Here is a 12612-nt window from a genome sequence, read left to right as displayed (position 1 = left end):
TTAAGCTGTTGTTTTTGATAGCAGACCTGTGTTTCTTGTACTGTAATAGCAAATTCTATCTTCTCAGTTTGAATAATGCGGAGTTTTTGGATCACTTACCTTTTGGATGCTTAATCTAAACAAACAGGCTTGGCTGAATGTCACTTTAAAGCACTGAGGCAATTAAGGTCAGTGAAGAGTTGACAAGGGAGCAATGTTTTGTTAAAAAAAAGGGAAGTCTTTGACTGGATAAGTTAAGACTTGCACTTCAGCTTTAAATTAGAAATATACTTTTAAAAAACTGACGCAAGGTAAATTTAAATCACTGAAGAATGAGTAAAGGGTTTTGCACGTTGATCTACCTGAAACTGATTTGGCTAGGTCCTGCTTAAATTTGAAATTCTGAATCCCATTCTTGCACGGTATAAGATGAGAGGTCAGTAGTTAAGCCATTAACTCTTAATGCTAAAATATTCTGGATGTTTAACTAGAATTACTGTGCTTTCAGCTTGGTGGTTTAGTTCTCTAAATACACATCTCCATAGAAAGCAGCCTTAGAACGTAGAACAAAAGATGTTGCTTCTTATGTAGAGCTTGTTTCCATGAAATGATTCCTGATCTTTTTCTTTTAAACCTGTTACAGAGCTGTGGTCCGTTGTGAAACTGTTTAACATGTAAAGCGTCCTTGACATTTTCAAAGTGTAAAAATAAAATATTGAAAGAAAAAGACTTCTGCAAATGTGGCTTTTTATGTTAAGAGTGTTACAAAAGCAGTTAATATTTCTGTTTATCTTTTAAAAGCAAATTTTAAATAACCTGTTCTTTTTAAAAAAGGCATAAAAGACAAAGCTTCGTAGAATAAACTCATTATAGTTCTTCGGAATATACAAGGAAACGTACAAAGGGGCTCCAAAGATAAACTGGATTAAAGTAGTGTCTTGGTCTTATACAAACTCTTGTGTTCAGTCTCAACAGATGAAACCAACTGTAAATATTCACACACACAGGTTCTAGAGAAAGGGTATTCTTCCCCTAGGACCAATAAATATAAGATACTTACTCAGTTTTTGCCTCGACAAATTTTAGCAAGTTAACCTTCCAGAGGATTCAGATAATACTTAGGCTATTTGTTAGCTGCTTGACTCTGCAGTTGCTTTAAAACTGGGCTGGTCTTGTCCAAAAATTACTCCCTCGTTTTGCTTGCATTTCCCAGCTTAGCCAAGGATGCAGTCTGGATGCAACCATGGTTCGCTGCCGATTTTACTACAGCAGCTAAATTCCATTGTACTGTAGCAGGAATAAATCTGCAGCACACAAGAAGCTTCACAGTTTCCCTCATAAATCCGGTGGTGTCTCCCTTATTCCTTTTACACCTTCCAAGTTAACTGCATAGTAGCAAAAAGATGGGGGCAGGTGAGGGGCAAAAACCACCCTTAACGTCCGCAGCGCACTTCTGCCCTGGTGTGGTGCATCATTGGCAGCCAGCGGTTGGTCTGTTCTCCGGCTTGCCATCAGCCGCATCAACAGCTGATTGGACCAAGTTATTCCAAGTGCCGGAACTACTCTCTTGGTTGCGCATCTGAAAACGCAATAAAGCCTGTGTCTTAACAAAACATCCTGCTAAGTTTAAGACGGGCAGACTTGCCAGCTAAGTCGGGGATCGGGAACCTTCAGAGATTGCTGGACAACTAATTTCATCACCCCTTACTAAGACCATGCTGGGTGAGGCTGATGGGAGTTCAACAACACCTGGAGGGTGCCAGGCTCTCCACCCCAAGTTAAGAGTTTGAGTTGACCCAGAGGCATATCATAAGAGTTGGAAGGGACCCCAAAGGTCATGTAAGTCCAACCGCCTGCAATGCAGGAATTCTAGGGCTCTCTACTATGCCTTGGCCTTGTGGAACAGACGGCTTAAATCAGTGACGGGGAACCTATGGCCCTTTTGGTGGTGTTTGTGGTCCCTTTGCCCCTAACCACTGGCCACTCCAGCCCTAGCTAGGGCTGCTGGGAGCTGCTGGAGGGTCAGTTTCTCTATCCCTGGCTTAATGTCAGTTAAGTGTTGAGTGGTTTTTTGGGTGCACCAGAGCACTGAGTACCACCCCCACACAATACATGGGCACAAAATATGTCAATTTGGATGACCACCCCATGCATTCAGTATGTGCCAAAGGGGGCTGTGGAGAATTGGAGCCTCTTGGTGCAATATTGCCACGTGTGTCGAGTCCACTGCTGCTAGGGGAGAGGTGAACTACCCTTTGTATCTGTGTATCTGAAGAAGTGTGCATGCACATGAAAGCTCATACCAAGAACTAACTTAGTTGGTCTTTAAGGTGCTACTGGAAGGAATTTTTTTTTGTTTTTACCCTTTGTATGTTCTTCAAATGTGTTTGCTGGGTGTGTGTGTGTGTGTGTGTGTGTGTGTTTGCATGCATGCATGTTGTGTTGTACTCACCCAGGACTACTCTGAGCAGCACCTCCTTTCTCATCTATTGTGTCAGTTACCTAGAATGCAGAAAAAAGAGAGAGCAAGCAAAAGATTTCCAAGAGGGGAACAGGCAGGAAAATGCTCCCCTTGCAATAAAGGGTTTTGGACAGGCTGTACAATTCTCTCCCTCCCCCACAATGGAGGGGAAGAGTGGTGGCGGCAGACAAGGCAACAAGACTCTAGATGCCCACATCAACATTTTATTATCTGCATTCAATTCCTTGTTGCCCATGGCTACCAGGTAACTAATGTTTAAATGCAAGGTCTGCACCTAAGCAGTGATGGACTAGAACTACAAATTACAGACCTGTAGTGTTGAAAGGGACCATGAGGGTCATCTAGTCCAACCCTCTGCAATGCAGGAATCTTTTGCCCAATGAAGAACCCAGGACCCCAAGAATAAGCATTTCATGAGCTACTCCACCAACTGAGCTACTCAGCCCTTGCATTTATACTGAGAGACTGCAGCTTCAGAAGGTGGAGAAAGAGAGAGAGTGAGTAACTCCTTTGTGATTGAATGTTTCTGATCCCCAATACCAGTTTGAAGTATCTGGATAAAAAGCTCATACATAAGGGCATTTTTTTTTAATTTGGAGTCAACTTCCATTGGAATCAATGTACCATGATGCATGTTTAGATGGGGCTACTTAATACGCTTTTGAATTGGAATGTGAAGATCAGCAGGACTTGCTTCCAGATAAGCAAGATCAATTCCATTTCAAAACCAGGTATGTGGACATAAAACTGCAATCGCATCTGGAAGTAAGTTTGGATACTGTGCATAAAATATTCCATGCTGAGCAGCTGATGGAGAAGAAGAAAAATACCGCCACCACTCACTATTTCTCAAAAGACCAGCCAAAAAAGAATGACCTTTGAGAATGCAATAAATAAGCCCAAGGGCTTTTTGCATTCACACATACATGCCATCCTGTTCCACCCCTATCTCACTTGTGCCATTGTGAGAACAGGATGCTAGGCCAAATCATTGGCTTGGTCCAGCGTGCTGTTATTATGTTCTTATCTGATGTAATATTTTGGTTCACTGTCCCTTCAGTGCATCAGCTCTGCTTACATTTCCCAGAACTGCCAGATAAGCCAAAATCCAATTGGGGACATTTAGATCCATTGAAATCCATGCCCACAATGGTGAAATCTAATAAATTCTAAGCTTTACCTGATTAATGCATACCACTGGGACTCGGAACTTGCTGCTTAGCTTGTGAAGTTTGGCTCCAAATAGCTGCAAATATTTGGCTTTCAGGACAGAATCCTTGGCAGCAAACTCGCATCTGAATAAGGCAGCGATGGAATCGATCACGACCAGGCGAACCATGCCCCTTGAGACCAGCAAGTTAATCCTCTTAGTAATACACTCGTGGAAAGTCTCCTGCAATGATAAGGAACCTTCAGAAATCAGACTGAGGAGGTCAAGGCTTGCACTGTTGCAGGGGGTTCTTCTGCAACCTCACTGGGTCTGTTCTGCTATACTTCAGCTAATAGCTGGAAGCATCTTGAGCCTAAGCTAGACTGGTAACTGGGAGTGGCCCCTGAGACCACATAACGCTGGTCTTGAAAGACCTACATTGGCTCCCAGTACGCTTCCAAGCACAATTTAAAGTGTTGGTGCTGACCTTCAAAGCCCTAAATGGCCTCAGCCCAGTATACCTAAAGGAGCATCTCCACCCCCATCATTCAGCCCGAACACTGAGGTCCAGCTCCGAGGGCCTTCTGGTGGTTCCCTCATTGCAAGAAGCGAAGTTACAGGGAACCAGGCAGAGGGCCTTCTCAGTAGTGGCGGCAGCCCTGTGGAACGCCCTCCCACCAGATGTCAAAGAAATAAACAACTATCCGATGTTTAGAAGACATCTGAAGGCAGCCCTGTTTAGGGAAGTTTTTTATGATTGATGTTTTAATGTATTTTTAATCTTTTATTGGAAGCTGCCCAGAGTGGCTAGGGAAACCCAGCTGGATGGGCGGGGTATAAATAATAAATTATTACTACTGCTGCTGCTGCTGCTGCTGCTGCTGCTGAGTCGGTCATGGCTGGACATAATGGTCAGGGGTCCCTTTACCTTTACAATGCTGTTATTTCTTTATTTCATTCTGACCATTTATATTCTGCTTAGTTGCTACTGTCTCTTAAGCAGTGTACAAAAAAACAACAACCCACCCACAATACAATGAAAATAAAAGCCAGTTAAATTATACAAACCAGATTTGGTTTAAATGTCTGCTGGATTTTTATTTTATTTTTTAAGCCTATAGATGGCACCAGAAGTTCAACAGGGCAAGGAGCTCAATTAGAAGCACTATTGGTTCCCCATTCCTGGCTGTCAACAAGGATTTCATAGAACTATAGAGTTGAAAGGGATTTAAGTTGAAGATTCTAAAAAACTTGGGATGCCAAGATCAGTCATGGCTAAGCCCCACTGAAAGTAAACAGAAGCTGAACTTGTATCCCACTGCAATCAATGCTAAAACAGAAGCAAGGTTTTGTTTTGTTTTTAAACTAATTCAAAAAGCATTAATTTTATAGCCCAAACTATTCCACAGCCGCAGGGCAGCATTTAGGAAATATGTTTCCCCTTGTTGCATTTCGAGCCTCTTAAGCATGAACAAGTTTTAAAAATAAAAATCCACACATGGCAGATTTTTATACGAAAAAAGTGGCAGATAAGAACACATCGTGCCACTTTGTAAAAAGAAGAAAAACAAGCAAACATGGTTAGGCAAAAAGATAACACTGTGCCCTATTGGAAAACCAAATTGATCCCCTTGTTGTGCTTACGAAGAGGGAATGATGAACATGCTGGAGGGAATGTTGGTTTTCTGCCAAGTAATTGATTGTGCAAGGCTGACGTCTCTTCACAAGCAGAATGATGCAACAAAACAGCTACAACAGGAAACAAACTCTAGGTGTTTATTGCAGTGCAGGGCTTTAGGCGTGCAGCGGTACAATAATGTACAATTCATTCTGCACCTCCCTTGCTCTCGCTGCCACCTTTGATGCAATGGATTGCTCCCTCTTGCTCAATTCCCCTTTTTGCCCCAAATCTCTGTGGTTCTGTCCACAGTTGGAAGGTGCTTTCCTGCACCCTTGACCCTGGCCAGCAGATCTGCAGAGATGCATAATCACCTGAATGGACAATCTAGTCTGATATCACAGGATGCTTAAGCAGGCTACTTTTGGCTTAATTGGTCTGATGTCAGAGGAAGAGAGACTAATAAGTTTTAATCTAAGTAGGACTGAGGAGACTGTAGAATCCAGGGTGGATTTGATTTAAATCAAATCGATTTAAATCACTAGTCAGGAAGACTTGGTTTAAAAAAAATACAGAAAGACTCATTCTTGCTGGTATAATCTTAATATTTACAACCAGATGAAGGTTTCATTTTTTGGATAATAAATTTTCAGAATGGTTTTTACAGTTATATAAAAAATTACTGATTTGGCTATATACTATTAGAAATACATAGACAGATAATTATGAAATTATTGTGAGGTTTAATAAGTTAACTGTTTATATTTGGACAACCTTTCTGCTGTACTTTATTGGAAGGAGAGAAATAATCATTAATAACAATTTAAACAAATTATTTAACTAAAACAATAACATTATAGCATATGTATCCATGTTTGTTAACTGATGTGGTTGAACGGTTTTGCTGGGGGGGGGGGCGCCTTAGATTGAGTTTTAGCACACATGAAAAACTTAAAACAAATTATTATTTCCGGATGAATAGCCTTTGGGCTAAATAGAAAACTATCTTTAGAAAGATTTTTCCTCAAAAAGCATTTTATTTTAAAAATCCAATTAAAATTGAAAAAAAATTAAATTTTAATTTTAATAAATCCGATTTTTTATTTTTTTAACAAAACCATTGATTTTTATCCACCCTGGTAGAATATAATGCCCATAACTTAAAAATTAAAATTAAAATTAAAAACAGTGTCAATTCTGCATTAAAAAAAAATACTAGTGAAATTCTGCTACTTTGATAAATTATGCATGTTTGTGTGCAATTTTAATTTTTTTAAATAATATTCTGAATGTGCTAACGAGAGACAAGGAGAAATGTAGGGCAGCAAAAACTTTAGTCAATCACTTAATAGCTTCCAAGATTTCAGCAGCAATACCTACCCACTTTCAAGTACATTTTCACAGCCCTAATGTCTAGAAACTTTTGTTTTCGAAAGAAAAACAATAAACCATGAAAGATTAGGTTCCCCAAAAACTAATTTCTGCATCCAGCAAGGACTTTGCATTTTTGCAGCCTTTCCCATGAATTATCACCCCAACTGAGGTGCTGAAGTACTAGGTACGAGCTGTGGGATTTCAAATGGTACTGCTCTATGTGTTTTGCACAAAGCAGAGATGGGCCCTTTAGGTGTCATAACTAATTTGTCCCTTTGGTTTCAATGAGATTTCGCTTCAACTACCCTAGATCCATGTAACCCACCAGCCAGAAACTTGATCTGCTACTCACCAGGTCTGCGGCATGCTCAACAAAAATACCACTTCCAAATTTTATTTTCTGCACCACATCGGGCGAAATGTCAGCCCTCGCTTTGGGCTGCTGCTCAATCAGTTGCTGCAAACGCTTATTTGGGAAAACGTCTTCCGTACAAATGTAAACAGCACCTGCAAAATACAGAAGGGAACTCCTGGAATGACAGGCTTACTATCATGGCAGAAGGGTGGAAGAATATACCAATGCTGTTGGTTTTCATTGGATAAATCACACAGAGGAAAGACAATCAGCACTTTTGTTGTAAAAGCAGTGGTATGTCAACCTGTCAGAAGTTTCAATGTTAGGCTGGTTGACTTGCATTTTGTGGGCACAGCAAGTGGTACAAAATACCGTATTTTTCGTGTATAAGACGCCCCTATGTATAACACAAGGGACATGGGTGGCGCTGTGGTCTAAACCACTGAGCCTAGGGCTTGCTGATTGGAAGGTCGACAGTTTGAATCCCCGCAACGGGGTGAGCTCCCATTGCTCGGTCCCAGCTCCTGCCAACCTAGCAGTTTGAAAGCACATCAAAGTGCAAGTAGATAAATAGGTACCGCTCCGGCGGGAAGGTAAACGGCATTTCAGTGCGCTGCTCTGGTTTCGCCAGAAGCGGCTTAGTGATGCTGGCCACATGATCTGGAAAAACTGTCTGCGGACAAATGTTGGCTCCCTCAGCCAGTAAAGCAAGATGAGCGCCGCAATCCCAGAGTCGTTCGCAACTGGACTTAACTGTCAGGGGTCCTTTACCTTTTTATGTACAGTGGTACCTCGGGTTAAGAACTTAATTTGTTCCGGAGGTCTGTTCTTAACCTGAAACTGTTCTTAACCTGAGGTACCACTTTAGCTAATGGGGCCTCCCACTGCCACCATGTGATTTCTGTTCTCATCCTGAAGCAAAGTTCTTAACCCGAGGTACTATTTCTGAGTTAGCGGAGTCTGTAACCTGAAGCATCTGTAACCCGAGGTACCACTGTATGAGGGGACTCCAAATTAAGAAAACACCCTTCAGCACTACTCGTGTATGAGACGAGCCCCAATTTTAAACCTAATTTTTTGGTTTTTGGAAAAACTGATTTATTTGGGCACAGGTTTTTCAAACATGCAGTACCTCTCCTACAGATACTAGACACGCCAAGCACATGTACAGAAATGTATGTTTCTTACCAGATTCCAGTCCACCGTATTTGTACGGATATTGCACAGAAAGGCTCAGTTGCAAACCAATCTGCGTCTTCCCGGCAGAACTTTCGCCCGCAATTTCGGTGATTCCTGCAAGGGGAATGCCGCCTTGTAACAAGCTGTCCAGAATCGGGCAGCCCAGGCTTAGCCTCTGGTGTTGGGAAGTGTTGTGGTTTCTGTCCTGGAATAGCTGAAGAGCTAAAAGGAGGATTCAGGAAAGAAAAAAGCTGGTATTTCCATCCCCAATCCCTGTGTAGCCATATCAAACATAATAATAATTTTATATAAACACACACACACACCCTGCCTCACCAGGCTGGGTTTTCCCAGTCACTCTGGACAGCTTCCAACAAACTAAAACAGAATATGACATCAAACATAAAAAACTTCCCTGAACAGGTCTGAACGCTAACACAATTTACGTTAACATCTGCTAGATCAGAGAATCTTCCATTTTCAGAACCCCCAATTGGGGAAGGGCATAACTGGATAAAGCCATACATTCATATCCATGCTGCAAACTCATGATATTTCTTTAAATTTGCATTTAAAGAAACATCATGAAAAAGTAGAACTATTTACCTGTAAGTACAGAGTTTTTCCTTAATGCACCAGAAATGGCCCTTAGCAGGTACTGTACATCCGTACGGGACAGATTTGTCAGCCTTTGCAAATCTGCTCCTGAAAGGTTCATAATCTCTTGGATAGATTTGATTTTTGCTGAAATGAGAAAAGTGATTGAACATAACCTGCTTAGATTTTTTTTAAAAAAATATGAAATGTAGTAGTAGCAGCGGAGTACAGGTCTTGGGCATGTGTTGTATTTTAGGCCCTTCGGCTACAGTCCTACACATACTAACCTGGGAGTAAAAACTTGTTGAACTCCTCAGCCTTACTTCTGAATAGAAATTTACCGTATTTTTCGCTCCATAAGACGCACTTTTTTCCTCCTAAAAAGTAAGGGGAAATGTGAGTGCGTCTTATGGAGTGAATAGCGCAGAGAGGGAGAACTGCACAGCGCCCCTTCAGCGACGCACCTGTCCTGCGAAGTGGGAGGAGAAACAGAAGGGGCTCCTTCTGTTCCTCCTCCCGCTTCGCTGAAGGGGCGCTGCGCAGCTCTGGCTCTCTTCACAGGGCCTCTCCTGCGCAGCAATCCCACTTGCTGTCCTGGCTTCTGCCTTAGCCGTGCGCAGCCTCTTCCAGGCCTTCATCCCGCTGCCCTGAAGAGGTTTGGTGCGGCTATCCCAGAAGCCAGAACAGCCAGAGGCTATCGCAGTAGCCAGATCCCTCTTGCTGTTCTGGCTTCTGGGATTCAGAATATTTTTTTTCTTGTTTTCCTCCTCCAAAATCTAGGTGCACCTTATGGTCTGGTGTGTCTTATAGAGCGAAAAATACGGTATAAGACTGCACTGACAATTACTGTTCTGAGATGAAATTTCTGTATTTATCACCTCTTGGTACCCTTCTCTACACATTAGCTAATGTTACAACTCAATCCTGTGTCTGTTTACCCAGAAGTAAGTCTCAGAATATTCAATGGGGCTGAACCTCAGAAAACAACCTGAGTTCCTTTGCAGCAGCTTTACTACAACTCCCATCAGCCCCAGCAAACTCAGCTAATGCTTAGGGGTGATGGCGAGTTGTAGTCCACCAATGTCTGGAAGGCACCAGGATGGGGAAGTTTGATTTATAGACAACCAAACACAGATCTATATGTGCCTGATCCCATTGAGATCTATAAGTTTTGGGTTGCAAAGTTGTAATCCTACACACATCTACCTAGATTCATATCCTATTGGAAAATGAGTGGAACATTTTTAACAGGTCTGGGCTGCATGTGCAATTACCTGGTGGCAGCAACCGCAACCTATCTAGTCTGAGGACATTTCCCCTACGTCAAATGTAGCAAGAGACTTTTTAAAAACAAAAAAACCCTTTTCTTTATGCCTGTACGGTGATTGTATGATGTGCAAATATGAGAATAGGAGCAAATAGCCAAATTACCTTTCTTAATTGCTGCAATCACTCTGGGGTTCATGTCAAGCTGTTCCCAGTCCATTTCTTCACAAATGCTGAGCCAATATCCTGCAACACAGTAGCTATGGCAAGCATGGAGAAGAAAATAATATGACTAAGAGAAAACGTAAGAAAGTTACTTCCCGAAAGAGTGATGGTAACTGCATCACTCCCAGATCTGACCACCGCTTCCTCTTTCAAGGCTGGCTTCTATGAACATGTACACAGGGCATGCTCTGAAGGCACATGAGGTCACTATCTTGATGAAGTTAAGCAAGCCAGGGTGTGGTCCAGTGCCTGGATGAGAGATGTCCTGGAGACACAAGTATGCCAACTTGAAGGTGACTCAGAAACAACTAATCCAGAATGCGGCAGCTAGACTGGTGACTGGGAGCGGCCGCTAGGACCACATAACATACACTAGCTCCCGGTACGTTTCCGAGCACAATGCAAAGTGTTGGTGCTGACCTTTAAATCCCTAAATGGCCTCAGTCCTGTAGGAGTGTCTTCACCCCCAATTGTTCAGCCTGGACACTGAAGTCCAGCTCCAAGGGTCTTCTTGGTGCCCTCCCTGCAGAACACCCTCCCATCAGATGTCAAGGAGATAAAGAACTACACAACGTTTAGAAGACATCTGAAGTCAGCTCTGTATCAGGAAGTTTTTAATATTTGACATTTTATTATGTTTTTATATGTGTTGGAAGCCTCCCAGAGTGGCTGGGGCAACCCATTCAGATGGGCGGGGCATGAATAATAATAATAATAATAATAATAATAATAATAATAATAATAATAATAATAGTAATAATATAATTCTTAGCTCCTTCATCCAGGAAGGACTTCTTCACACAGCACATATTTAAAGGATGCATTTTGCTTCCACAATATGTTCTGATGGTCACAGATGTCTCCAAAAGAGGATTAGATGAATTCAGGGAGCTTAAAGGCTATTGGATCTGCTAGTCACGGTGCTTATATTTCCTCCAGTATAGGAGAAGGTGTTTCTTTGAATCCCAGGTGCTGTGGCTCACTAGCATGAAAGTGCTATTGTGTTCATGCCCTGCCTGTGGTAGAAGCGTAAGAAAATAAATATACAGAAACATATCTAGGAATAAATTTTGGATTGGGTTGCATACTTCTCAGTGTTTCAAATTAGCCACTCGAATCTCCTCCAAGTAAATTTGTGGTCCTAAGCACTCTCTAGCCCAGGCATCCCCAAACTCGGCCCTCCAGATGTTTTAGGACTACAACTCCCATCATCCCTAGCTAACAGGATCGGTGGTCAGGGATGATGGGAATTGTAGTCCCAAAACATCTGGAGGGCCGAGTTTGGGGGTGCCTGCTCTAGCCTCTGCATGTTCTAATGAAGCCAAGGAGGGTTTTCTCCTGCGATTCTTCAGCATGTGCAGCGGCTGCAGCCGATCAGGCATGCAAGAGAGCAAATCTCCAAAGGCCCCTAAACAGAAGCCTAGGTCCTCTGCAACTAATTTTTTTTTTTAAAAAATTATTGAATGATTTTGTTACAAAAAAAACAATATAACCATACTACCACTAAATATAATTAAGAAATAAAAATTACATACATCAATATTTAGTCATTTGTTATTTACCGTCTTATTTCCTCCCAAACATTTCATACAAAAACACACCCACACACCCACAATGATAATAATGAAAGTAAATATTTTTCCCCCTTTTATCTTACCAAATCTTTCCTTCAACTTTGACTTCCTGTCACGTCCCTTTGCATATATTTTATGTTACAATCGAACTACACATAACAATATCTATATAAATTTTCCAATACATTCTGAAAACATAATGAATCCTTAATTGTTGTCCACCTCCTTTTAGTTCCTTTATCACTCTAACGCTAGCACGGAGTCAAAACTATTATTGCATTTTTGAACATATCTTCTATAACCATCCCATTTTTCTGCAAATTTTCGCTTTGAGATTCCTGCGTTTGCTAGTCGTCTCCACCAATTCCTGTAATTTGATTTAAATTGTGTGCTTTCCCCCCTTGTCCCTGAGGAACAACCACGTTACAACGCGCGGAAACAACCTACCGCAACTGCAGCTGCAGCCGCACTCACGGAACGCCAGAGAGCAGGACCTGCATTGCAACTGCAAACCTCGCCTTAGCGGGCCATCGTAGCCCGCGCTGCGCGTGAGCCAATCCGGGAACGCTTCGAAGACCTCACAGCCAATCAGAAAGGGCGGAGAGTGTACGGTTTCCTGCAAACGTTCTCTTGCAAACTGCGCACGCGCGGAGCTCTCCCCTCCCATTCTGCGCGCGACTGGCCTTCACGAGCCGACGGGATTGGCTCAAAAGAGTCCCGTCGACGGGCGGGGACGTCCCCCAGCGCCTCCCCGCGGCGGGGAAAAACAACAGACCGAGGTTGGTGGGCGGGGCGGAAAGGACGAGGGCTTTT

At 42.4% G+C, this 12612-nt stretch overlaps 1 protein-coding gene across 2 annotated transcripts; it reads right to left on the bottom strand.

The window, feature by feature from the left end:
• Positions 1 to 196: 196 nt before the first annotated feature.
• On the bottom strand, positions 197 to 12588 carry XRCC3 (X-ray repair cross complementing 3). Of its 2 annotated transcripts, XM_081914592.1 has the most exons (9): positions 12247 to 12588; positions 11145 to 11241; positions 10166 to 10260; positions 8744 to 8881; positions 8147 to 8359; positions 6956 to 7110; positions 3642 to 3854; positions 2432 to 2481; positions 197 to 1558 (listed from the first exon to the last, which is right to left on the bottom strand). In XM_081914592.1, exons 3-9 carry the CDS (start codon positions 10218 to 10220, stop codon positions 1315 to 1317), a joined length of 1068 nt encoding a protein of 355 aa, XP_081770718.1. In that variant the 5' UTR covers positions 10221 to 10260; positions 11145 to 11241; positions 12247 to 12588; the 3' UTR covers positions 197 to 1314. The 2 variants fall into 2 exon arrangements, with proteins under 2 accessions (XP_081770718.1, XP_081770717.1); XM_081914591.1 differs by lacking the exon at positions 11145 to 11241.
• Positions 12589 to 12612: the final 24 nt, after the last annotated feature.

This window comes from Podarcis melisellensis, assembly GCF_964234715.1.
Source record: "Podarcis melisellensis genome assembly, chromosome: 1".
In the NCBI taxonomy this organism is placed as follows: Eukaryota; Metazoa; Chordata; class Lepidosauria; order Squamata; family Lacertidae; genus Podarcis; species Podarcis melisellensis.
The sequence above is the reverse complement of the archived record's forward strand: the minus strand, read 5'-3'. Positions and strand labels throughout refer to the sequence as shown.